Source organism: Strix aluco, chromosome 4 (genome assembly GCF_031877795.1).
Source record: "Strix aluco isolate bStrAlu1 chromosome 4, bStrAlu1.hap1, whole genome shotgun sequence".
In the NCBI taxonomy this organism is placed as follows: domain Eukaryota; kingdom Metazoa; phylum Chordata; class Aves; order Strigiformes; family Strigidae; genus Strix; species Strix aluco.
In genome coordinates, this window is record NC_133934.1 from 69,776,146 (window position 1) to 69,800,116 (window position 23,971).

The following is a 23,971-nucleotide window of genomic DNA, read 5'->3' on the forward strand; positions in this document are numbered from 1 at the left end:
TGCTTTGCTGCTGGAGTTGAAAATATGTAGAAAACACAAACCCAAGGCCAAGCTGCCGACAGACAACTTCAGCATCTGCATCATCCCACTGATCATCACAGACAGTCCCCCACTGGCCAGCATGGTAGACTTCTACTCTTCCTTCATGAGCGTTGTTCCCACCAGCCAGCCGGATCGGAGTAAAGACAGGGGCTGTGATCAAACATAGAATATAGGAAAGGGTCATTTCTTTCCTAAAATGTTATCCTGATAGTAAAGAAAAAAGAAGATGGCTTAATGGTTTCTCTGACATCACTCAAGAACTACACTTTATTTTTTGTAGTTAGGTGGAAAACCTGAAATTAAACTTCTTAGAAATGAGTTCTCCTAAGCTCCACTCTCAATAGCTGAAGAATATTATACAGACAAGTAATCATACTGATCTTGAGTTACTTAAGTGTCAAATCATTCACAGATACCTGGGGCTGTAAGGCCAAATACTACAGTCAGTAAGTAGAGCTGCATTTCTACCAGTAAGAGCAAACTTGGCTCTCTATAGGCTTGGTCCCAGAGGTTAAAATCTGAAGTAAGAGGCAAAAATTCTTTCATTGCCACAAAAGTAGAAATTCATCCTCATGTTTTCTCATTCCTTTGGTAATTCCAGTTAGAGCAGTGAAATCTTACTGACTGTGGAATCTCACTTTAATTGTGCAAGTATTGTTTCCTCCCTCTTTCTGAGATACGGTTTGATTTTTGGTCTATTCAAATCATTAACCCTTTTCTGGTCCAGCAAGAAATTGTCTTGAAAGCGTTACTTGTGCATAAAGCTATAATAATGGAAACAGCTTAAAACCATATTAAAAAAATAATCACTCTAATATTTAAAAAGGTTATTTTAAAGTTTCACCATATCTAACATCTGAATGATTTAAAATGTGATTAATTTTTGTGTAGGCCTTCCAACCAATTAATGCTACTATTTCATCTATTTCTTGGCTTCAAGAAAGAAAATTGAGGGTATTTCTCCAATTTCATCTTACTATTTCACTGGTATGAAATATGCTTTTTTGTTATTATTTAAAAAGGCTAGTTTTCAGGAGAACCTGCAAAATATGAAAGCTTCATCTAGTCTGCCGAAACTCAGGATCAATTTAATTCATTTCCGATATCCTGGACTCTAAATTACTGATAAACTTCCTTTCGGCATTATTGAAACAGACACAGTCCTTTAATAAATTTATCTAAGCAAAGCAAAGTTTTCTGGTGAAAATGTCCATAAAGAGAAGGAAAACCTTATGATCTAAAAGTATAATTTGCAAATTTATAGTTTTCAGTTTCTTTAGGCAAAACTATGTCTCTTGCTTTGGTCCTTCAACTTGTCTCCTAGCTTAAAAAGATTCTCCCTTCCCTCTACACTACAGTTTTCTAAATTAAGATCAAAATGATTTTTTAGAAGTCATGTATCAAAATATTCCTCATGAATAGTGGAGCTTTCAGAAAAAAATGCATCTGTCTTTGGATAGGAATGTAAGTAGGAGAGGAAAGGCAGCACAGAACTGGCTGCAGCCATACATGGTTTGGTTACAACTGAAGAAATTGCCATTGCCAGCTCCTCAGCACTGCCAGCCTAACCTTTCTCGAGGCCAGCAATGTCTTAAATCTGATGGCATAATTGCCCATTTACTTGCCATTTATCATGTTCATTAAAATAATTTGAAATATCTTAAAAACATTAATAATACTTTGGTCCTAACAATATAATTTTGACTTGTGGGAGTGGTGTGTGAGGTAGCAACCTTCAGCTAGGAAGACTTGGACCTGTTTTAAATGTATGCAGAATAGGGCAAAAACTTTGCAGTTTCTTGTGCAATGTCATCTACGTTAATGTGATCCCAACACTTCTGTACCAAAGGAGAAGGCATAGCCTGTTTATGAAACTGCTGCTCCTCCCTACTGTTCAAGAAAAGCTAATGAATTGACATGTAGCATATGTAGCTACCAAAGATAACCTCCAAGTAGACAAATAAATTAATAAATTTTTTTTTTTTTTAAATGGGGGGGGGAACAATCCTACTTTTACAGCAAGAGATTCTCGCTGCTTCACCCTTTTTCACAACCTGTATCTCAAAGCAACATTTGCTTGTTGATTATGGAAAGGTAAAAAGTGGTTCAGCTAGTGCTGCTTGCACAGCATGGAGGGACTTGAAACAGTTAATGATGTGATGATTCAATCTGTTTAATTTCCTGTTCCAAGAAGTCTTAATATTTTTTTCTAATTTAATAATGAGTTATTATTACTACTTCTATTTAAATAAGGTAAGGAGTTAACCAAACCATATGTATTTTTTTTACCCAGGGAAGAGCTACATGTGACAGCAGCTGCCATTTTTTGAGGACATGTTCCATCCTGCCAGATGTATTTTTCACATAACAGTATATTTTCTTCATCACCACGACAACGCACTTCACTCCAGTAAACCGGAATAAGGCCCAGTCCAGAAAATGGTATGTGTTTTGCTGTACCTTTTTCACTGTAAGAAGAATAATCAGGATAGGAGATTAGAGTGGGAGGAGGGGAAGTGGAACATTTTCTCATATATAAATCTTGGCGTATAAAAGAAAGGGCTTTCTTCAGCAGTGTAAATTCATCACATTTTCATACAGTTCAGCATTGTCTTCTGCACAAAGAAAAGTAACAGATGTGACCCAGTTCTCACCATTTTGTTGTGGGACATTTTAGTACAATGGCCTGTGTTGCTGCAGGGCTAGCTACATTCCTGTCCTCCCAGTTCTTAACTACAAAAATCAACACAGAGTCCACAGTCCATAGGTGAACCTACAGTACCATCCTGCTGCAGTTATACTTCCAGGAGGGATAATGCTAACGGGCCTTTCACCCTTATCCTCTCCTTTACTCCATTAAAATGTACCAGTGCTCTGCCCATACATACAATATGGTTGTGACCATGGAGCAGTGAAACCACCTCATACTCCATTAGATCAGGCCAGGCCTGTTTCCATTATTCTCTATTCAGCCATTCCCATCCATTCAGAACATTTATAAACAGCTTCCTTTCCTTCCCATACTGAATCTACAGCAAAATTATTGAGCCATCTTTTCTTCCATATAATACCCAACAAAATTAAATTAAAAACAAAGCCCAAATATTGTAAAATCAAAGGAACAGATAGATAGAAGCACCTGAAAAGCATCAATAATACCTAGCGAGGTCACCTTGTGGTATATAGACCCAAATGTCTGCCAAACACACGATAACAGAAACTTTTCAACTACTGTTTGCTTGGAGCTTTTTGGCCTAGATTCAGATTTAAGCCATTTCTGTTGAAAAGACCAAGTCATTCACCCATATCACTGATCTACTTTTACTAATAGTGGTCTTGTTCAACCAGAATGTTTAGGGTATGGAAGGCAAAAAGAACTTAAATGAAAATGAGGAAAGGAGACATTGCACGTAGACAGCTGAAGTCATAAGCAGAATCACGGTCTCCAGATGGCTGAACTTTTATCTCATCTAATCCTCATATTTTTATAAATTGGCATGGTGTGTCCAGATTAGTATTGAACATTACAAAACAGCTTAGATTTAGTTCTGGCTAGCAGTCTTAAAAAGTGGAATAATCATTAGGAATGTCACAGTGCAAGTATGCTATAAAAGCCCCTTACTGCTTGTAGCAAACAAAATCACTACTTTGGTATGTGACTGCAAGAAATGTTAGAAAGGCAATAAAGCCAGCCATACTTTGTGGTTTATTGAGAAAGTGCAAACTGAATGGGGTGCTAAGGGGGATATTCAAGTAATTTGGTTGCTAACTTGAACAGCATTGATTTTTTAGAAGCTGAAATTGCATTTTATTTTTAAAACTCGTTTTTGGTATGGGCATTTTGTTCCTTACCTCAGTTTCATCTTACTATTGCAATTGCAGTATCACTATAGGCATTATCTAGAGTTTAATGACCAAATTGTGTTAAAGGGTCCTGTTGGTTAACTCCATTCTGACAGCAGTGGGAAGTAGTAGTCAATGAGAACAATGCAAGGACTTTCAACCTGTCCAATATTACTATAACTCTGTAAAATGTTTCCATGAAAATGTGAAGCTGCAAAACTTGTCTGGTTTTGGGTTTTGTTATCAATGTGCAACTCTGAAAGTAAACCATACAGATTATCTAGCTAGATGAAGATATGCACAACAAAAATATCACATTTTCCAAAAACCTAGGATGAGTCCCAGATGTTTTTTGGCAGGATAGAATGGATGATTTCCAGGGTAACCCCATGCTCCTGAGAACCAGGAATTTTCCTATGATTAGGAGCCCATGTAGAGTCTAATTCTGGCCACATTTATGTTTTTATAGATTCAGTAACCTCACTGGAACTGTTCTTAATTGACACTTACATAAGTGAGATCAGGATCAGATATTTTTGCCCTTGTGGACATCTCCTGGATGTCTAGTAAAGCAGTTTTTGTTTGCCCTAAGCTTTCCTGACCTGTTCACACTTCTCACTTTGAAAGCAAAGCATCTACCCTCATCTGCTCCTCTCCAGATCCCATATGCAGCTTTCAAATCAAATACTGATTCTCACAGCAACCTCTCTGAAGTACAACGTAATTGAAGGAAATGAAGGATTCTGGGAAGAACAACTTCAGCGTTCAACAGCTTTCAAACAGAAAAAACAATCATCAAACACAAAAGTCCTCAGGATTTGCAAAATAGATTGTCCTTTATACTGAAATCATTAAAATAAGTTGACTGATTTTTACTTGGACTCAAACTTACCCAAGTGCAAGCTGTCGACATACAACTGTTGCATCATTATTGTCCCAATGGCTCCCACAGATTGTTCCCCAGATTCCATTCAAATAAACCTCCACTGTACCTTCAAACTCATTCTTGCCACCCTGGAGTCTCACTGACCCTAGTTAAAAAAATAAAAAAATTAAGCTTCCAAGATATTCCATTGCTCAGTTAATGCATCCCACACAAAAGACTCTGAACGTGATTTTCCCTCTGCAGAGAGGGTTCTTGTTTCATGTATTACCATCTTTGTGCTCTTTGGGTGAGCTGCTTCTAAGAAGCACTCTGGCACATCCAACATTCTTATACAGTGATATATAAAAGAAGATAATCTTATTTTTTACATAAGGAAGACATTTTGCTTCTTATACTGAAATTACATCACATTTCTGATCCTTCTGGTGCTACAACTTAGTTAAAGATCTAACAAAAAAAGAAGTATGTGTAGACTACACATAATTACTTAAATGTGGTTACCTCTACCCAAATGAGCAAAAAGCATATATATATATATATGAGTGCTATACTTTTATCTTCCACATAATTCCATCAAACTTAAGGGAATCAGAAAACAACCACATGGATTGTATTTGCTCTGACCCATGTAACGTTGTGCATGTCATGGATGTCAGCAGTTTATTTTAGCCAAAGAATGCATTTGTTCATACTTGTTCTCAGACAGAAAAACATTGGATGTAGTTCTATTAATTCATGAGAGGTCTTTACCAAATTCTCAGACAAAACAAGCTAAAAACATGAGGAATCATCTAAAAGAAGGAGGGGGGGGGGGAAGTCTGCTTCTTGAGAGCTACAGGACACAGAAATCCAAGAAAATTAATCAGATTTTCCATTTTTTTGTTACAGTAGTTTTGCTTGAGATGCCAGATGCATCTGCTGTTGAAGGTAGCCAAGTACCACTGGTAAAAGTAGGATAAAGCTCGTCACAGGTCTAACTCTACAGAGCAGAATAAAGAGTCATAACAGAGCAGTAATTCAAGAAGAAAGAATTCATTTCTGTTATCAAACATAGCCTAATTGTATGCATTAGTATTACCTGAAATCTGTTAATCCATCTGTCTCTGTTCTGCGATCTACTTAAAATCAGAAGCTACCCCATCACCCAGTTTGCAGGGCTTTTAGTGATGGGAGAAAACACTCAATGTTTGTGCCTGCTTTTCATTGTATATGTGGTCATGTATGTGTAAATAATAATAAAAAAAGGTAGATCCACTTTTTCTTCCCAGCTTTCACTCAGATTGTGTCCTGGTTTTAATTTAGTTCAGTGTATTTTATAAAACCACGAAGCCAAATGACTGCCAAATAACTCAAGGAATTAATTAACCTCAAACTTGTTTTTGTGTGTTCCTTTTTGCTTACTATTTACTTTCTCAGCAGTAACTTACTGTGCAGTAAATGACAAACAAAACTTATTCAACTCATGTTACAGAATGAGCTATCACTCTGAATAGAGGATTATTAATGAGTTAATTTTAACAATCCTATAGGCGTGTTGCACATTGTTTATCTGTATTTATAATTTTTCTCTTTGTGTTTTTCTGTCACATAGAGAGTCTGGAATTTTGTTTATTTCTGCTCTTCAGCAGACTTTTGTATGGACTATTATTTTCACTTGAAACATCAACTGCAGTCATAGCAAAGTGATTCCTGACATACCAGAAAGCAATTTTGAAGATGTCATCTCCAAAAATAAGGGGTTTTTTTTACGATTGCTTACAGTCCTGCATGACACCTACTGAAATCAATACAGTGTATCCTGACTACACATTACACAATATTTCTATTCAGATATTTGCATAAGGGAGTACTTGAAGAATAAAATTCTCTTCTAAGGTCTGTATGGCAGAATTTGGCTCACTCCTCTTTCTGTATTTACAGAATTTCCAGTGACAACAGTCGAAGAATTTATTCACGTATGCAGAGCAAAGATAGCACAAGAGATAACTCTGGCACATCAGAAACTCCTTTCCCAACAATTAAAAATGAAAGAAATTTAAAATCCTTTGCATCTCTAGTAGAAGCCACAGGAAAAAAAGCACACAAAATGATTGTTAAAGGTAATTTCATAACAAATTAAAAATATTCTTGATTTTCACCTGATAAATTAATCTAGAAAGAAATAAAAAGAAAGCCTATTTTTACATTTAGTCAATCTTAAACCTCTTATTATGCCTGCTGTTTAATAGACTTAACCAAATATATGATATAATAATTCTAATGTGGTTGCATTGACTCACTACTCTCCTTATAGGACAGTATTGACAGCTATAGCTATGATTAGCCTAAACCATCCAGGGCAAAATCCAGCATTCTCTCCTGAAGCAAAATAGTAACTAAAGCCATTTTTTTTAAAGAAAAGTCAGAATTGAAAACCCTCTGAAAGGTTAATATCTCTAATGTATTTTTCTAAGTGCTATCTAAGTGTTTCCAGCTCAGTATTTCAGCACTGTATCCAACAAGAGTAAAATGATACAGTATTTTTTGTTTCATATGCACTTTGAAGTAGGTATCAACCTATATCTTATGATGAGTCATAATTATGTGGCAAGCAAATCAAAGTGCACACTAATGAGAAAATTATTTCTCTGTTGTTCACTCAAAATGTTGCAGTATTCAGACTGCTGCTAGTTATTTTACTGGATCGAGAGATACATTAGTTGCAGTAACATGGATACCTCATAAAACATAACAGAACTTTAAAATATAGACCTTCATTTCAGTAGCTTATTTTTTCTTTCCAATAGGTAAAGCTCTTACTTCATGTGTAAATTGATCATAGGGAACAGCAAGATGGCCAACATCTGCTGTCATGTATGTTTATGCTGTATTACCAAGTTTCTGTTCATTACTCATGATTCAATCTTTGTTACTAAGAATGTGTTAGTATCTTACTTGCAAGATAATCAGTGTCTGCATTGTTAAAATGACTGGGAAATGCTCTTTCACTTCATAGGCTGCAAGAAAACTAGTATTTAGCATGATTAAAAGGATACTGGTTAATTCTTAATTTCACTGGTTAAGTCTTCTACTGTTGCATTTTAACACCTCAAGCCCATAGTGCACCTCAACATGTGTGCCCAAGGGGCTTCCTTCTGTGCTGCCCCTAGGGCACAAGAAGCTCTGGAGAAGAGAATCTGAATTAATTCTTAGAAAACAGGTCTGGCTTAAGCATATGCATTGGAGGCTCTAGGTTTCTGGAGTCCTAGGTATGGTAGCACCTCCATTTTTTAAACTGTAAGTTTTCAGCTCTTTCAGTTACTGAAGAATACTAAACGTGTGGGAGTAGAGCTAATGCAGTAATATCTACTCTAACTTTTATACAATGCTCTGAGAAACTCACATTCTCTCCCCTCTCTACCAACTCAATATGGTGTCAAGCCTCTGCGTAAAGTGCTTATCAAATCTTCACTGCCTCAACGTCAAGCTCAACAGCAGGGAACTTGAGTACAGGGGTCCTGCCCATGGCTCTCAGTGCCCTCCTCAGCACTGGTCAGTAAGAGGAGTGATGAGGAGAGGTGAACTGACCCCACAAGAGTTCAAAACAAGGGCCCAGGACCACAAAGCAGGCCTACCAGGCAGCTCTAGGATACATACTGTGGTCTTACAAAGGACTTAATTCAGCCCTATATCGAAGAATAAAAATCTACTGTCTTGCCAGAAACTCCTTCAGTTATATACTCTCAAAAAATACATATGTGTTTCTTCTAATTATGTTCTAGCTGAGGTTACTGACGGTCAATTCATGTTGTTTACATACAGTCTGGTAATTTTAGTTACCCTGGTATCTGCCCAAGTCAGAGTCTTTCCTATCTGCTATCACTGTTTAAAAGAGATTAAGTTATACTTGCAAATGCAAGGAAGTAAGGGTATCCAGTGGGTGCTGCTGAGACTTGCTCCGCAACACCTGCCATATAGGCTCAAGATGAGACACACAGGAAAAAAGGGAGAGGAAGACCTCTCAGCCAACTTTTAATTAACTCCAAAAAGCAGAAGAGGTTCAAAGGAATTGCACTGTTGTGCTTGGCCTCTTTTCCTACATCATTCTCACATCCAGAGATGCTGGGTAGCTTCAAAACCTATTTTATTTTCTACATTTCACTGAGAACAAGCATTGTTACTGTGTGTGGCCGAATTGCAGATAGAATGGGAATCACTTCCAATTCTGTATTCTGTATACTTCAAAGAAGTATTCTGCATTTTGGAAATGTGTAAAAGCAACAATTATTTTTATTTCTGCTTTCATTTCCAAGGTGTTGCAACATGGGATAGTGCCACAGAAAGGCCCTGCACTGATAGTTCATCTCTGTTGCCTTGGAGTCAATTAGGTAAGTCCAAATTGACATAAAGTGTGAGGGTCTCCCATTGATACATGCTGTATATCCCGTGTAACCACATTGTAACTTGTAGTATTTTGGAACACTAGTGGATGATTCTTAATACACATAAAAGAGTCTATCCCAGTTTCAGAATGAAACTAATTCATCGTTTTGCGTGAGGTACTTGTAAAAAGCTACTTGTAGTATAGGTCAAATCAAACACCAGTTCAAATCAATGGAAACTTTTCTTCCCTTCCAGGATCAGGGCTGGCTCAAATCAAATAAATTAATCCTGTTGACTACAGCAAAACTATGGATGACGCTCACTGCGATCAATGAATGCTGTTGTCCATCACTTTCCTGAGCACTGCTCTTACTCAAATTACAATTGTTTTCTCTTGGTATTTTAACCTTGAAAAAAGGGTGTATTCATCAGAACTACTTTTTAAGAACTATCTTGAGAACTTCAGCAGATAGCAGTATTGCACACACAAGGATCCTTATATTAGAAGTTTCATAAATATTGTATATATTGTGTGTAATGTGCTGAATCGGTTCCTCTGCAGCAGTGAGATTCATCGTGTCAATGATCAATGGTTTAAGGCTCTAAAAAAATAAACTGAAGCGTTAGAAGCATAACAGACTCCAAAGGAGTGCAGTTGTCTTGTGTGGTACAGAGCTATAGAAAATGAGGGGTCTCGTGCTGTGCAGCTGTAATAAGAATGGTTCCAAAAGAGCTGCTTCTTAGAAGGAAAATACAGACATTAATGTTTAATTTTTCATCATATTTTTTTCTTTAACCCCATGCTATTTAAAAAAACAAAACCCCAGAAAACCTTCCATCAACTGCCTGCACTATAGTATAACAGGTAGGGAGAATAATCTAGTGTTTAGATTATGAGCCTGAGGCTTGATTCTTCTCTCACAAAAGTTTAGTGAAGCATTATATGATTGGCATTAGTAGAATTATCCTGTGTTAAAAGCAATTTAAATGGAAAGACTCTACAGTCTGGCCATTCTGGAGATGTGTATTTTTTTTCCAGTTCTGCCACTGATGGGTAGCGTGACCTCTGGCAAAGACACCTACCCTCTCTCGTATTGTTTCCCCTTTGTAAAGTAAAGAAAAATAGTTAACCCACTTTACTTAAAAGTTTTAAATTAGATACTTAACAACATAGCATGAACAATATGTCATGCAGAATACTGTAACTACATGCCACATAAACACTGTGTGGTAGCAGCTGCTTCTAGGTACTGAGCAGGCCTCTTTTTTGAAGCATGAGTAAGTCACAGGTAAGTTGTTATTAGCAGTAACTAAAACACTACATTCTGCTGGACTTATGCTGGCTCTGTGTACAGAGTACTCTTGTACTCATTTATTTTCCTCTATGATTTCCTTGGTTAATCATAATTTATATATATTTGTATTTGGTTTACTTGCTTTCAAGGCATGAATAAATAATATTACCCAGATGTCTCTCATTTTAGAAGGAAGGAAATGAAACACCAAAATCTATTATTTTAAACTATAAACCTGATTTTAGACTGGTACCACATAGTATAATTGCAAAGGCACTTTTTTTTTTCAAATTTTTCATCATTAATGTCTAAATATAAAGCAGTTTAATATATACACGTGCACAAAGTTTAGCTTATTAACTTTGCAGATAAGTCTTAATATTTAAGCTAGAAAAACCAGGAGATTTACAGTTAAGGCTTTGAACATGGTATTGAATTTAGTTATTGCAGGTGCCTAATAACTGAGCATGGGCTTCCTTGGCACATGTACTAAAGCAACAGATGCAGTGAGTTTACCTCTGAATAATCTGTCCTTCTCTGGCTGTAAACTGCATCATAACATTGCCTTACGTGCATTTCTTTGCTTCTTGTAAGAAAGGAACATACTTCAGAACGAATGTTATAATAATGTTTATTTCTGGGCAAATGGCTTGATTTATTTCCATGTTCCACCTTAAGCCAGCTCACACACTCTCCCATTCTTTCATACGGCCTCCACGAAGGCTTTTGCACAGGCGTTTGCCCTATTGATGTCACCGAGAGTTTACCACTGAGTCCAGCAGAAGCAGATGACCTTTCAATTAAAGTATCGGCTATTGTTCAGTAGCTATGTCTTCCCTCTGAATAGGGGCTAACCTGGATTTCCTTTTCCTGGTGAAAAAAAAAGTGGCATTCTGAAAAGACTGAAGAAACACTGCTAAACCCAAACCATGTAGTATTTTTGGTGGTTTTTTACTTAAATCACATTCATGCTGAATTTACAGGGGATTCTGGAATTAACTTAAGTAAGTGCAAGATTGGGTTCTTAGCAATAAAATGCCATGTTCTTCTTCACTGTAACATATTCAGACCAAGTTCTCACAAAGTATTTTGGGAACCAGACTGAAGAATTCTGAAAAAAAGCTATAAATATGATGGGCTAAATCAAAGAAGCAACTGTGGGGCCCTTTCCCAAATTGAGACCAGTTAAAGGGCATGAAGTCTTCTGGATTTTTTTTTCATCTATGTCTAGTTATCTGTTTTCTCCTCTGTGGCATCAGCTGCCTGGTATTCTCTCCAGGGAAACATCTGTAACACATAACATCATTCTGTCTTCTCAAAGGAGTACATTTGACTTGGAACACAGCGTTGGAAGCTGCATTTTTTTTTAATGCATAAATGATCAATGTGGACCTTGGTGCTCTTCATGTGATATTTTACACCAATATGTATAATTATCACATTGTTCAAATTATCATATTTTTTTCACACAACTTCTAGGGCTGTTGTTGGAAGAGAAGGATAACAATTCTCTTCAGAGATCTGAAAGTAAATTATTTAAAAAAAAACACCAACTAAAACCAACTTCCACAAGAACAAAATTATTAATATTAATGATCAACTTCCTTGCTGATCTTGTGATATTAGAAAACATGTAAAAGGTAGGGCAACAAAGAAGGGAAAATTTATTTTCGTTGCAACAATTATGTGTGATCATTTTTAGTGTACCTATAGATAGGACATAATTCTTATTTAGGTAGGAGATAATACCAGAGCAATGCAGGAGAAAATGTGAAGTCATTCAAACCCAGACTGTGCATAAATATATTTAACGCCAACACTGATGAAATGTAAAGCTGATCAAGTGCTCAAGGGCTGAATGCTGAAATCGCTGTTCAGTCCTTACGCCCTGAAAACTTCCTCTGAAGTCACGGAGAGTTCAGCCGGGAGTCGGGGGGAGCACACGTCTCCCGGCTGGGTTCACGGATGTCTGCAAGCACCAGCGCTACTCGCAAAGCCCATTATCCCAAGATGGGGGGGGGGGGGGGGAGAGAGAAAGAGATACTAGGTGAGCAGTTCGCGTTTGGAGCAAGGCATCCTTTTGCTCTTCCTTCTGCCTCTTCACTTCTGTAGACCTAGCGCTCCCCGGAGCCGCGCTCCCGGGGACGCCGGGGGAATGCCAGCCTTGGCAATGCCGGTCTCGGCTCACCGAGCCCACCGCGCACCTGGGGCGCCGCTGCCGCTCGCCATTTGCCCAGCATGGCACAGCGCCGCAACGAAGCCAGGTAGGACCTTCCTCGCCCGCTGCAGCCGCTGCTGCACAAGTCCGATCGCTGCTCTCAGCGCAGCTTTTGCTGTCACTCCGGCAGGAGGTGGCCGTCCCCCCGCTCCCTCCGGCGACGGGGCACGCGGGGCGGGCGGTGGGGCCGCCGCCGCCGCCCGGCCGAGCCCCCGCGCCCTCCCGCAGCGCCGCTCGCCCCCTCCCGCCGGCCCCGCTCACCTCGCTCGCAGTCAGGGCGGCCCCGCTCCGCCCGGCCCCGGCCGCCCCCGGCCCGCCCGCCGCCGCCGCCGCCACCGGGCAGGGCGCAGGAGCTGCGGCGGCCCCGCGGCCCCCGCCGAGGGAGGGCGGGCGGCGGCGGCGGCCAGGGGCGCTGGGCCGCCGCGAAGCCCCCGGCGGGGCAGCCGGCGGGGGGCGGCGGGGCCGGGGGCTGCGGGGGGCGGGCGGCCGGGAGGCTGGCGGAGACCTGCCCCGGCCCGCGGGCTCCGGGGATCGTCCCGATCACCAGCGCCACCACGAAGCCGGCGAATGTCATGGTGCCAGTCCCGCCGGCTCGGGTCCATCTCCCCCTCTCATTGCGCCCGGGATGCGGAGGGGGGAGGCGGGGCCGCTGCGTCCCGCTAATCCCCCCACGCCGCACACCCCTGCCGCCCGCCCCCCGGCTGCCCTGCCGGCGGGGGCAGGGCGCGGCGAGGCGCGGAGAGGCGCGCAGCCCCCGCGCAGGGCCGGCGGAGTTGGCGCTTGCGGCTCCCAGCCGCAGCCGACCCCGGCGCGGCGGGCAGCGGCGCAGCCGCCCCTCCGGCAGCCCCGGCGGGGTCTCGGAGCGGGGGGACTCGCATCGACCTCGCCGCCCTCTCCCCCACCAGCCCCGGGCCCTCCCGGGCCTCCCCCCGGGTTCACCCTGCCCGCCGTCCCGCCGCAGCTCCGCAGTCTGCGCCCCCTCCCCGCTTCTCCCTCTAGCACTTGGGGCTCCCCTGCCCGGCACCACCTTCTGCGCCCGCGGCCGTGGCGCCCCCGACCTCCCCGACAGCCCCACAAAGAGCAGAAGGAGCCCGGGCAAAGCCCGGCCCGGGGTCGGGGCTTCGGGGAGAGAGGGACAAAACGGACCCGCACGGCGGCTGGGGGGGCAGAGGATGGAGAGAGCCCCAGACGCGTCTGTGGGAAACAAAGGGGCTGGAAACAAATGCCGTGAAATGTCTTCGAGGGTTTAGCTTTATCCCAGCCCCATGTGCTCTGAATAGTAATCTGCTTATTCCCAGCCCCTGCGGAGTTCTGCATGACCTGATCATCGCCGATTCCCTTTTTCTACCAGGATGGCTGTCAGTTAGTTTTGCTGCTTTGACTCATATTGTTCTGTTGTTAGTTTGGGTTAGATACTATTTTTTAATTTACCACTGGTTTTCATCTACGCTGTTCATATTTTGCGAAGCCCAACCCTGGCTGATTGAGCACACACCCTCTATTTGGCAATTTGTCTGTAGCGTGAATCTGTGGATTCACCTCTCCATAGGATCTTTTTTCCTCTCTAATTTTTTGACTGAAAAGTGTTAACCTGGTTTCTGGGTGAGCACAACAGTATTTCCACAACCTTGTGTTGTGACTGGAGTTTGAAAGAGAGATTGTGCTTTCTGCTTTCCACGCAGGATCCCATGGATCTCCAGCAAACAGTGCTTCCTTTAGAAGCCTCCAAAGGCTGTTGAGAAGGTGCAAAATGCAACTTCACCGATTTAACCTTTTATTTATAAGAACGAAAGAGCTCCACTGCTAAGGAAAAGCAGGTCTTCTTCCAGTGTTTGGTATTACCTGTATTCATTTTAGTTCTGCTCACCTGTGATTCTTATTGCAACATTACAGTTAGTACTTTAATCACTCACAAAGTTAAAGAATACTCTGCTGGCGTTTCTACAGCAACATGATAACTGTGCTATCACATGTGTTGTTGCACTTCTCTGTGGATATAAGCGCACGGATTGTTTTTTCCTTCTGAGGTTTCTTCTGGGGCTATGTATATGCGTTAGTTTAGAAACGGTCAGGACTGGCAAGAGTTTAATTTGTTTTCAGAATTTTTGAATATATGCAAGATGTTAGCCTGAAAGCAGCTCATTATGGCCATTTTTAAATTGTCTGAGAATTTGTTGCTGTCATGACAAGTTGGTTGCTTTTATCCTTTGAAAGGACCGGTTAAAAGCATGTTCAGCCTAGCTGGTTAAGGCTTCCTTCATTGCCTAGTAAACACTTTTTGACATCACAGTAACAGCAATATTTCATTTTCCCTGACCTAAGCTCTTTTTCCCCCCCTCTAGCCTGGAAGAGGAAGGGCTCTGCTGATCAGCACAGGAGGAAGAGAACAGATGAGTGTGATGAATCTTGCAAAACACTTCAGGCAAAGCTTTGAGCCTGGTACTTATTCATGTATTCTGATTACACTTGTCTCCCCTAGGTGTGTGGGCCAGCAGGAATCTTAGATGCAGTGAACTTTCTTTGCCTTTGTAGGGTAGAGGTGCTTGAGGTTGCAAAATGTACTAAGCAGGAGGTGGGGGGAAAGAGGGGGGCTACACAGGGAAAGAGGTTTGGAAGTAACTACAATTATAAAAGAAGCATCCAGAAGAAAAAAACAATTGTCATAATGATTCCCTCCCAAGACAGGGTTCAGGTTTAATCGAATGATCCACGTGTACAGATTCACTCTTGAACATTGTAATTTTTATCATGATTGTTATTTTTGATGTAATCATATAGGGAGAATGAGCCTTAATTGGTTTTAATAACTGTAAATTAGCTTTCACTATGATGTGAAGTCTGTTAATGCTGCAGGAAATAATGTTAGAATTTACAAATTAAGGACTTGGACTGGCTTCCATTCAAGACTGATAATAGTTTCACTGTAAATAGGAGGGGCCCTTTTCTAAAAAATACTGGAATTGGGGAAGTTTGCCTTCCCAGCTTTGTACTTTGGTTGCAGCTTCTGTCTTGGCTAGAGCATTTACGAGTGTCTCCCCCATATGGTTTCTCTTGTGTTTGAACTGCGTGAGAGCATGTTGCAGTTTTTCCTCTGGCTGTGGCACTTACAGGTGCCACGTATAAAAACACTCTCATCTGCTTGACTACTTTTGTTACACTTGTAAGAAGCTCATTATTTGTGTGACTTCTACCTCTGTCAAATTTCTCACAATCGGTCCAAAGTTATTGGGAAGAGCAAAGACAAAGCAACAGTTACATGGACAGACAGTGCATTTTTGAGAACCCTGATTCTTTTGGACATCACATTTAAAATAACAGTAGGAGTTACAAGTGTGCCTAAAATGGAACTCCACTATGCTTTAACGGTAGACTTTACCATCACATGTTTATAAACAAGAAACAAAGGCTTATTACTCTGGTATAGCTGATATAGCTTTTAAAAGATGCCAAATATGAGATGTTCTTAGTGCATTTGGTTGCCTTAAAAAGTTTTGTCTCTGCTGTACAAAACTATTGAAAACTCACTCACAAATTGAATTAGAAATGAAAAGGAAAGAAAAAAAACCTATGTTTGCTCAATTAGGAAAATAAGCAAGTAGATCTTTGGAAACCTCAAAAAGTGTCGGTGGATCTGGGCATTACATACAACTTTGATTCTGAAATTAGAGTATCCAACTTTTCAGAAAAAAATCGTCACAAAATGTTGAGAAAATAATAAGTCTTTGGAAACTGTGCTACTTAGATTCCCGCAGCAGCACTGTGGGATTTAAATTAGTAATCTGTGTTTAACAAGGCCTGCATTTTTATATGAAAAGAAAGGCTTGTTTTAGTCTTTCTAGATTGGTAGAGAAAATAATCTGTTAAAATGACATTACAGTGGGTGAACTGGCTCCAGCTGAAGTACATAGCAATTATTTCTTTTGCAAAAAATTTTCAATACTTAATCTTAGAATTTAGTTTGTACCTTTTACACACAGAGGTAGTACCTATTGACAGCAGTCCATGGGAGTCTATGGAATGATGCTCATGACCAAAGTTAGCAAATCTGTGCTGTGTACCTGACAACTTCCATGAGAGCAGTTGTAGGAAATCATCTGCTAGAACAGGTCTTAATTTCTGTACAATTCCACAGGGTTGGCTGCTTTTTTCTCTCCTGATATTTGACAGCCCCAATACCAAACTGTTGATAAAACAAAGAATAATAAATAATTCATAGGTATGGACTGATCTGACCACTCCAAACCACCAACCCCCCACCCCCCGCCCCCGCTGTGTTTTTGTGCACAGATTCCTCAGGTTACCCGAGAAATGGAAATATTAGAAATACTCGCATGATATAGTAGTGGCATGGGTTATTCATATATGCAAGGCTTAAAAGCAAACTTACACAAGAGCTTCCTTTATCCTAATAGCTTTCTAAAAGCATGTGACAGTTCTTCCCTGTCTCTGGCTCTGCTTTTGGATGAATTGTGTGAGGGTACATATTATCAGAGGACTAATTTTCAATAAATGGTTCTTGTGAACAGGTGAAGGTATCTGATGTGTGGGTTATACATGCAAAAATAGTAGTCTTGCATTTCAGAAACATTTAATACCAAGCAATTAAAATTCAGCTTGAAAAATCTGATTCTGCTCCCATTTAAATCAATAGCAAAATTCACTGATTAGCCTCTTCCTGTATTCAGTAAAACTGCTACCTGTATTTTCGAGTAGCTCATACAGTGTGCTCTCAGCACAGATTTTGGAAAAGCTGAGCACTTCCAGCTGTTGGTGGAATTCAGTTAAAATACTATTGACAAGTGAAGGCCTGAGCCAGTCCCATCTTATTGCCACTGATAGCCCTAAGCCAGGGTATTCTCTCCTGCATTCCCTCCTGACCAGGTTAGAGTCAAACAGCAATGTAGGTGTGACAGATCAGAGCAAGGCTTGGCTTCAGGCAAGGCAATATATGAGAAATTCCCCCAGGAAATAAGTACAGAGCAGAGAGAATGTAGATAGCCAGGCACAACACGTTGTAATGAAATTATTTTCAAACTATCCATCTAATAATTTCTTACTATCATTTCTTCACATAATCAAGTATGCTGGGGCCAATAGATTAATCGCTGGAATCAATGGAGAAACTTAGGCACATGGCCTAATGGGCACCAAGTGAGATCTAACAGCACCAGACAGGGTCTGAACCCAGGACTAGGAGGAGAGGAAGCAAGGCTTCACACAAAGGAGGCTTCCGTGTGCAAAATGGGCCATAGAATGGGTGCCGTAATGAGTCAACATTTTTAGGTTATAAGTCAGCGCTCTTATAAAATAATTTTATTCATTAATCTCATTCTTTTTAACAAACACGGGCAGCAGAAATTTGAAATCCTGCCAAGTCTGACTCAAAATTCATTTGAGTTTGTGCTTATATGGAAGAGAATAGGCCTTTTGTCTGTAATTATATATAAGCTCCATAGGGTGACCCTGCATTACACAGGATGTAACTGAACAGCCTGTAATTGATGAGGTTTCCATTACCACATAACACAGTGCACACAGTAATGAGATCATAGAAAAACCTTTTTTAAAGTGTTAAGTACTTTCTTGTACAACAAGCTGAGTTCATATTATAAGGCAATAAGAAACCCGATTTCCTGGAACAAGGCAATAAGAAACTTGATTTCCTGGAACAATTCAATACATCGGTGCATATGTGCCTAACACAGGGTTATACAGACATGATGAAATAATTGCACTTAAAACTGAAAGGCAAACTGAATCAGACAAAACTGGTGAACACTTTTTGTTTAATATAGTGAATGGAAGAAAACGCTATTTCAACTGAGATAGTTTTGACATATCCAAAGGAACTATGCGTCACTTAAAAACTATCACATTTTTTACAGAAAAAAAAGGATTTTTGAATAACAATGAAATGCGGAGATATTTGTTTGAAAAATATTTTTGTAAGAACAAAAAAAGCCCTGCATTCGGTAAAGGTTCTAATTCTGCAAGCATGTAACCTCATTCTTAGTATGTACACATCTGCATACTGTGATGTCTCCATGTATAAAGTAGGTTACATGAGTACTGTGTGTAGAACTTTGGAGGACTGGAGACATGATTTGCTCATGCTGTTGCTACTATTTCGGCAACACCTGGGAGCATACAAGTACTACAACGTACAGTCTTGTTCATGCAGTTGCAATGTGATGGTGTTTGAGGCTGCGTTGTGTATTGTTTCCATGAGCAACCTCCAGGCACTCCTTTATGTGCCTTCCCAGAAGGACCATTTAGCAGATCCCAGGCGTGCAATGCCATGTGGCTGAGTGGGGGGCGAGACGCAAGTGTGAGAGTAGGAGTGCTCCAGCACGACTGTGTAAATACAGCAGCGGTGCTGCTTTATTTCCTGATGCTTAGAATAGGGAGTAAATGTGGCATCACATATGTTGCAGTCTGTTAACTAGGTGAAAGGTGAGTTTGTGAAGCTGTTCTATAAATAAGCATATTTAAAGAGGCAAGAATATGCCAAACAGGATATTTTGAGGAAATGGAATGGGAAATGGTATTTGTTAACAAACAATCTTAACAAAGTCTTGCTAAGAAATGGAACTTCAGTTCCGAACCTGACTGCCTTGGGTATATGTGGGTTTGGTACTTGATTCATTGAGTTCATCCTTTAAGGGAAGCTCTGTACAGGATTCATGGTGTTCATGATAGTGAAACAACCCACTCAAAAAAAAAAAAAAAAAAAGAAGAGTGGGCAGGCTACACCTTTGTAAAAATATTTAACATTTGTGGAAATGTTTAACATTTTGGTTTAGATCTAAGAGAGAAAAGGTGAAAACATTTTTTTAATGTCTTCATCATAAAACATACATTTTGAACTCTCTTTCATGTAGAAAGTGGCCTTTACAAATCAGCCAACATTAAGTAAGCCTGTCACGGAGCAGGATGAAGCCTTATTTATTCAAAACATCCACTGTCAGTTAGGACAACTGGTTCATAGAGCTGAGATATATGACCTTCTACGATTTCCTCTGACATTCATGGTGTAGAAGGTTCCCTGGGGTAAACAATGCTTTATAAATGCAGTTGTTTAAATAAGTTCTTCTCTCACAAATTATCCAGGTAGTCCTCTTCCAGTTATTTATGTCTGTAATGGTAGCAGATGTCTTTGTTCAGAGTTAATCTTCTGAAAACATTTCTTAATAATATCTATTTCAGAATTTTGCATTTCATTGTTGTGAAGTGTAAGTGCAATGAAAATCACAACCCACAGAAAGATGAGTCAAGCAGGGCTGGTTTGTGTTTTCACCTCCCATCTAACCCAAGTGTCACCTTATCATTAGCAGCAATGGAACAAGGCATTTCTAATATTTCCTGTGGGAATTTCTCAGTGTCCTGCACAAAATCCAATGGCAATGTACATACAGTGTGTAAATAAGACTTTTTTCTCCAGAGTTTCAGAGGGATGTAGGAATTACTTTAGTGCTGAGCTACATACGTGCAATGACCCTTCAAGGATTTGATTTATCTTCATTAACATAAGACTCTGTTACTGGGAATGAGAAAGGATAAAGCGAGTTACAGCTGTATTTTTACAATTATGTGTAACGCAAGTACATATTACACAATTATTAAAATATAACTATAGCTTATTAGAACATGTAAAATAAGCATAAAAACGGGGGGGAAAAAAAAGATAAATTCTTGGTGGAGCAAGAATAGTTTTGTCCATGAAGCCATGTTTAACATATTATAGACTTTGAATTGCTAAATGCTTTTGATCTTGAAAAGCAGCACTTCAGATTAGCACAAACCTTACCATGAGGGCATTTGGTCTACAAATTGAGATGCAAAGCAAGACATGTTCCTTTTTCCATCTTTCCCCTCCTGTATATGTATACAACTATAATCTGGCCCATATATTTTATTTATTTAACAAAATATTTTGGAGGGAACCCATTTTAAACAAATAAATTTGATTTATACATTTCTCTATATGCTTCTGCAGTGCACTCCTAAAATATAACCCAATAGATATGACTTTTAAGGCTTTAAAATGTCCCATTAACATAAAAAATACTGCTATTTTTTTTTTAAATCATATATTAACATGTTTCAATACCCATTTTCTCACAGAGGCACAGAATAATCAAATACAATTTCACAGTCACTTACTGTTATTTAGGTTTGGTCTGTGTTCATCTCCAAGTGCTGGACTAATTGACAATGTAAAGAATTTTAAATATTTCCAAAAGTCTGTTTGCATCTATTATTTTTAATCAGTTCACAGAGAGACTTTTAAAAAGATTTCACCATTGTATACAGCTGGAGAAGTTTATTATATACGAACTTGAAAAAAAAGTCTCACAAAGTTAGACCAAAAAGCATGCAGGATTTTGCCACTTCTTATTTTCAGTCACAATTCTCTATCAAGATTAAAAAGAGAGACCTGAACTACAGTGAAGATATTCATATGTCCCTTCTGCTAGGTGTTCCATACTTTTGACTCCCCACTGAAATAGGTGTTTGGTCAACATTACCCAAATTTAGTCTTACCTTTTTTACCCTTTTAAAAAATTATGCAACGATTTGAATCTTTGGATAATACAAGTAAAATTCCTTTTTTTTTTTTGAGAAAAAAATCATAGAAGCTGCATTCTCTTATCATTAATAATAGTTTTGGATAAGAATATCACTATTGTTTCAAAGGAACACATATTCTTATGCTTAATGAAGGGAAAACTAAAAAAAGTTTATACTTATTTGACTTAAGGAGGCTGGGATTTATAACTACCTGAAGGAACTGAATGTTGTGCTATCAAGAAGAGATTTAAGAAATGTTAATTCTTACCTCATAAGGGTACTGAAAGATCTCTTGGAAGTTATCAGCACATGTTCGTAACACGTGATCTTTGTATGTTCTCTTTTGGGGTTATATTGGAAGCACTAGGACTAATTTTTAAATATTCTTTTACTTGCAATTTCAATTAGTTGAAAAGTTTAGCTATTAAGGAGGGGAGTATATTGTTGAGTGTTTATAAACCATGTCCTGTTGGCTGTACTGGTTAATAATTTCATCAAAATCAGTGAGTCTTCTCATGTTAGTGAATAGATTTTGTGTGTTACAAATACAAGCATTAGTTTGCCCATATTGTTACCATTAAAAAAAATATAAATCTCAGTAGTTCCTAGCTTGCTTCCAGAAATATATACAGAGCTAGAGCAACCATTTCACACTGATTAATATAAAGTGATGCACAAGGATATACTTGCTACTTGTGCCTCCTTTCAACATTTTAGTTGAAATTTTAAAATGCAGTTACATACGCTTTAAAATAAGTAAGGTGAGGATAACATCTACAATTGCGAGTAGATTCTGTACAAGATGGGATCAGAGTTGACTTTGCACTATTGAACTATGACTCTTGTAGTTAGAACAACACTGGCATTGTGTAGACCTGTGACAGACATTTGCAGTTAGATCGCCTTCATTACCACAGAATGTGAAAAATGTCTGTCAGGAGCTGTGGGAGGGGCAGGGAGGAAGAGCAACGGATAAAGAAAGGGGGCAAAGAAGGCAAGATCCACTGCTGTAACTACCGGCAAAACAAACTGTTTTCTTATAATCTTCATTGTTGCCTTAACCATCCCTTATTCTTTCTTCACTTCTGACTGGTGTCCCTTTCTTATCTCTTCTGTTCCCTCTTGTCCCATCATAATGATTTCCCCATTGCTATTTCTTTTATAATCTAATGGTGATGTGGAATTACACATTCCAACTTAACTATTTTCATATTTAGTCATCTTGGTTAGGATAATGATTTGTCAACTAAAAAGTGAAAATTAAAATTAAACCCATTGGATTATGAAAAGCCACAGATTTTTGCTATAGATATAGCTATACAAAAGATATATAGTGACTTGTCCTGTTTTTGTACTGATATGCCTAGCATGCCATTTATTTTTGTAAATAAACACTGTGTTACAGTACACACTACTTTTTGTACTTTAGACTCCTGAACATTGTTATTTTACCCAATACATTCTAATAGTGTGTAACTAAATCCTGCTAGACCAAATACCCAGTTATATTAACTAGAAGTACTGCTAAGTTTATTAATCTTAAAATCTCAGAACTTCTTATTGGCTTTTTGTTATGATTGTTACCCTATTTTGGAAAGAGGTCTCAGAGTTTTGCAATTAGTTTCAACAGAACTTTTGTTTGGCCCTTAGAAATCAAGTGAGTAACTGCTACTGGGAGCTGTAGCAGATGGACTTGCAATTTGGATCATGAGTAGTCCATATGTCTACTTTTTTTCTCATATACATTAGTTTTTCTTCCTCAAGCTTCCTTCTGAATTTCCTAGAACCCAGGAAAAGTAAAAAGCAGCAGAATAACTTCTTTCTCTAGGACTTAACTACAAGCCATCTTCTGGAGTAACATTTTTCATATTTCTTTATTGCCTTCTCTCTGTACATCTACTGCTTCTGAAGCTGTGATTGCACATTTGCTGCAAAATAATCCAAACTGGGTTAAAAGATCAGCCAGAGCTTTTTCTTGCACAACCACACAGAAAACACAATGGATAGTGAATTGGCATGAATGAGAAGTGGCATATCTAGGAGCTGTTTAGTTTAGCATGCTGTATACTTAAACAAGAAAGCATTAAGATGTAGATACTGAAAAATGGAGTATTCATAGAAACCACAGTTAACTGGTAACACTGTTGGTAACACTGTAAATGCTCTGGAAAACATGTAAGTAAATGGGAGACTGGGAAAAGAAGATAATAAATTCAGAGATATGTTTTTAAATATTCTGTGCAAATAACATGCTGACGCAAAATACTCCATCTAATTAGCTATGGCGGTATCCAGGAAAACATTAAATAATATTGAAAACAAATTTAAAATGGAAAAGTACTGAGTATATGAGGAAATATGTAAGGATGAGTTTTCTGGAATACAAAGACTTTAGACATATGAAGTTTTCAGTATACGAAGTACCATATACTGTAATATTCTGTACAGTATCATTATTTAGTCACCTTTATTGCTATTTAGTACAAACAAAACAGCTCTGAGACAAAGTAAGGATACTATAATCACATAAAATATGCACAAGTAATGTATTTAAACGTAGAAATGTATGGGTTTGTTTTGCAAGCATGATAGGACACAATTTTTGACTGTGAGATAAAACTGGCGGTATAATTTTAATATCTTCTGTGAGAAACATAAGGAAAGCAGGAAAGTGATAGATAATATTTTCTGATCTTGGTGCTTATAGAGTTAAGTCAGTGAACACTGAGGTGTATGGAATGTTTCTGTTATTCA

The 23,971-nt window shown here is 39.2% G+C and overlaps 1 protein-coding gene and 1 long non-coding RNA gene across 2 annotated transcripts in view; one reads left to right on the forward strand and one right to left on the reverse strand.

Annotated features, from left to right (window-relative positions):
* PRSS12 (serine protease 12) overlaps positions 1-13,372 on the reverse strand; it is a 44,614-nt gene extending 31,242 nt beyond the window's left edge. The window contains exons 1-4 of the mRNA XM_074823559.1: positions 12,908-13,372; positions 4,778-4,916; positions 2,332-2,510; positions 42-192 (exon numbers count right to left, since the gene is read on the reverse strand). Of these exons, the coding sequence (XP_074679660.1) occupies positions 42-192; positions 2,332-2,510; positions 4,778-4,916; positions 12,908-13,220 (782 nt within the window). The 5' untranslated portion in view covers positions 13,221-13,372. The remainder of the gene's footprint in view (positions 1-41; positions 193-2,331; positions 2,511-4,777; positions 4,917-12,907) is intronic.
* On the forward strand, positions 7,582-9,564 carry LOC141923096 (uncharacterized). The gene is made up of 3 exons (XR_012623188.1): positions 7,582-7,624; positions 9,064-9,138; positions 9,389-9,564. It is a non-coding gene; the product is annotated as an uncharacterized LOC141923096 (long non-coding RNA).
* Positions 13,373-23,971: the final 10,599 nt, after the last annotated feature.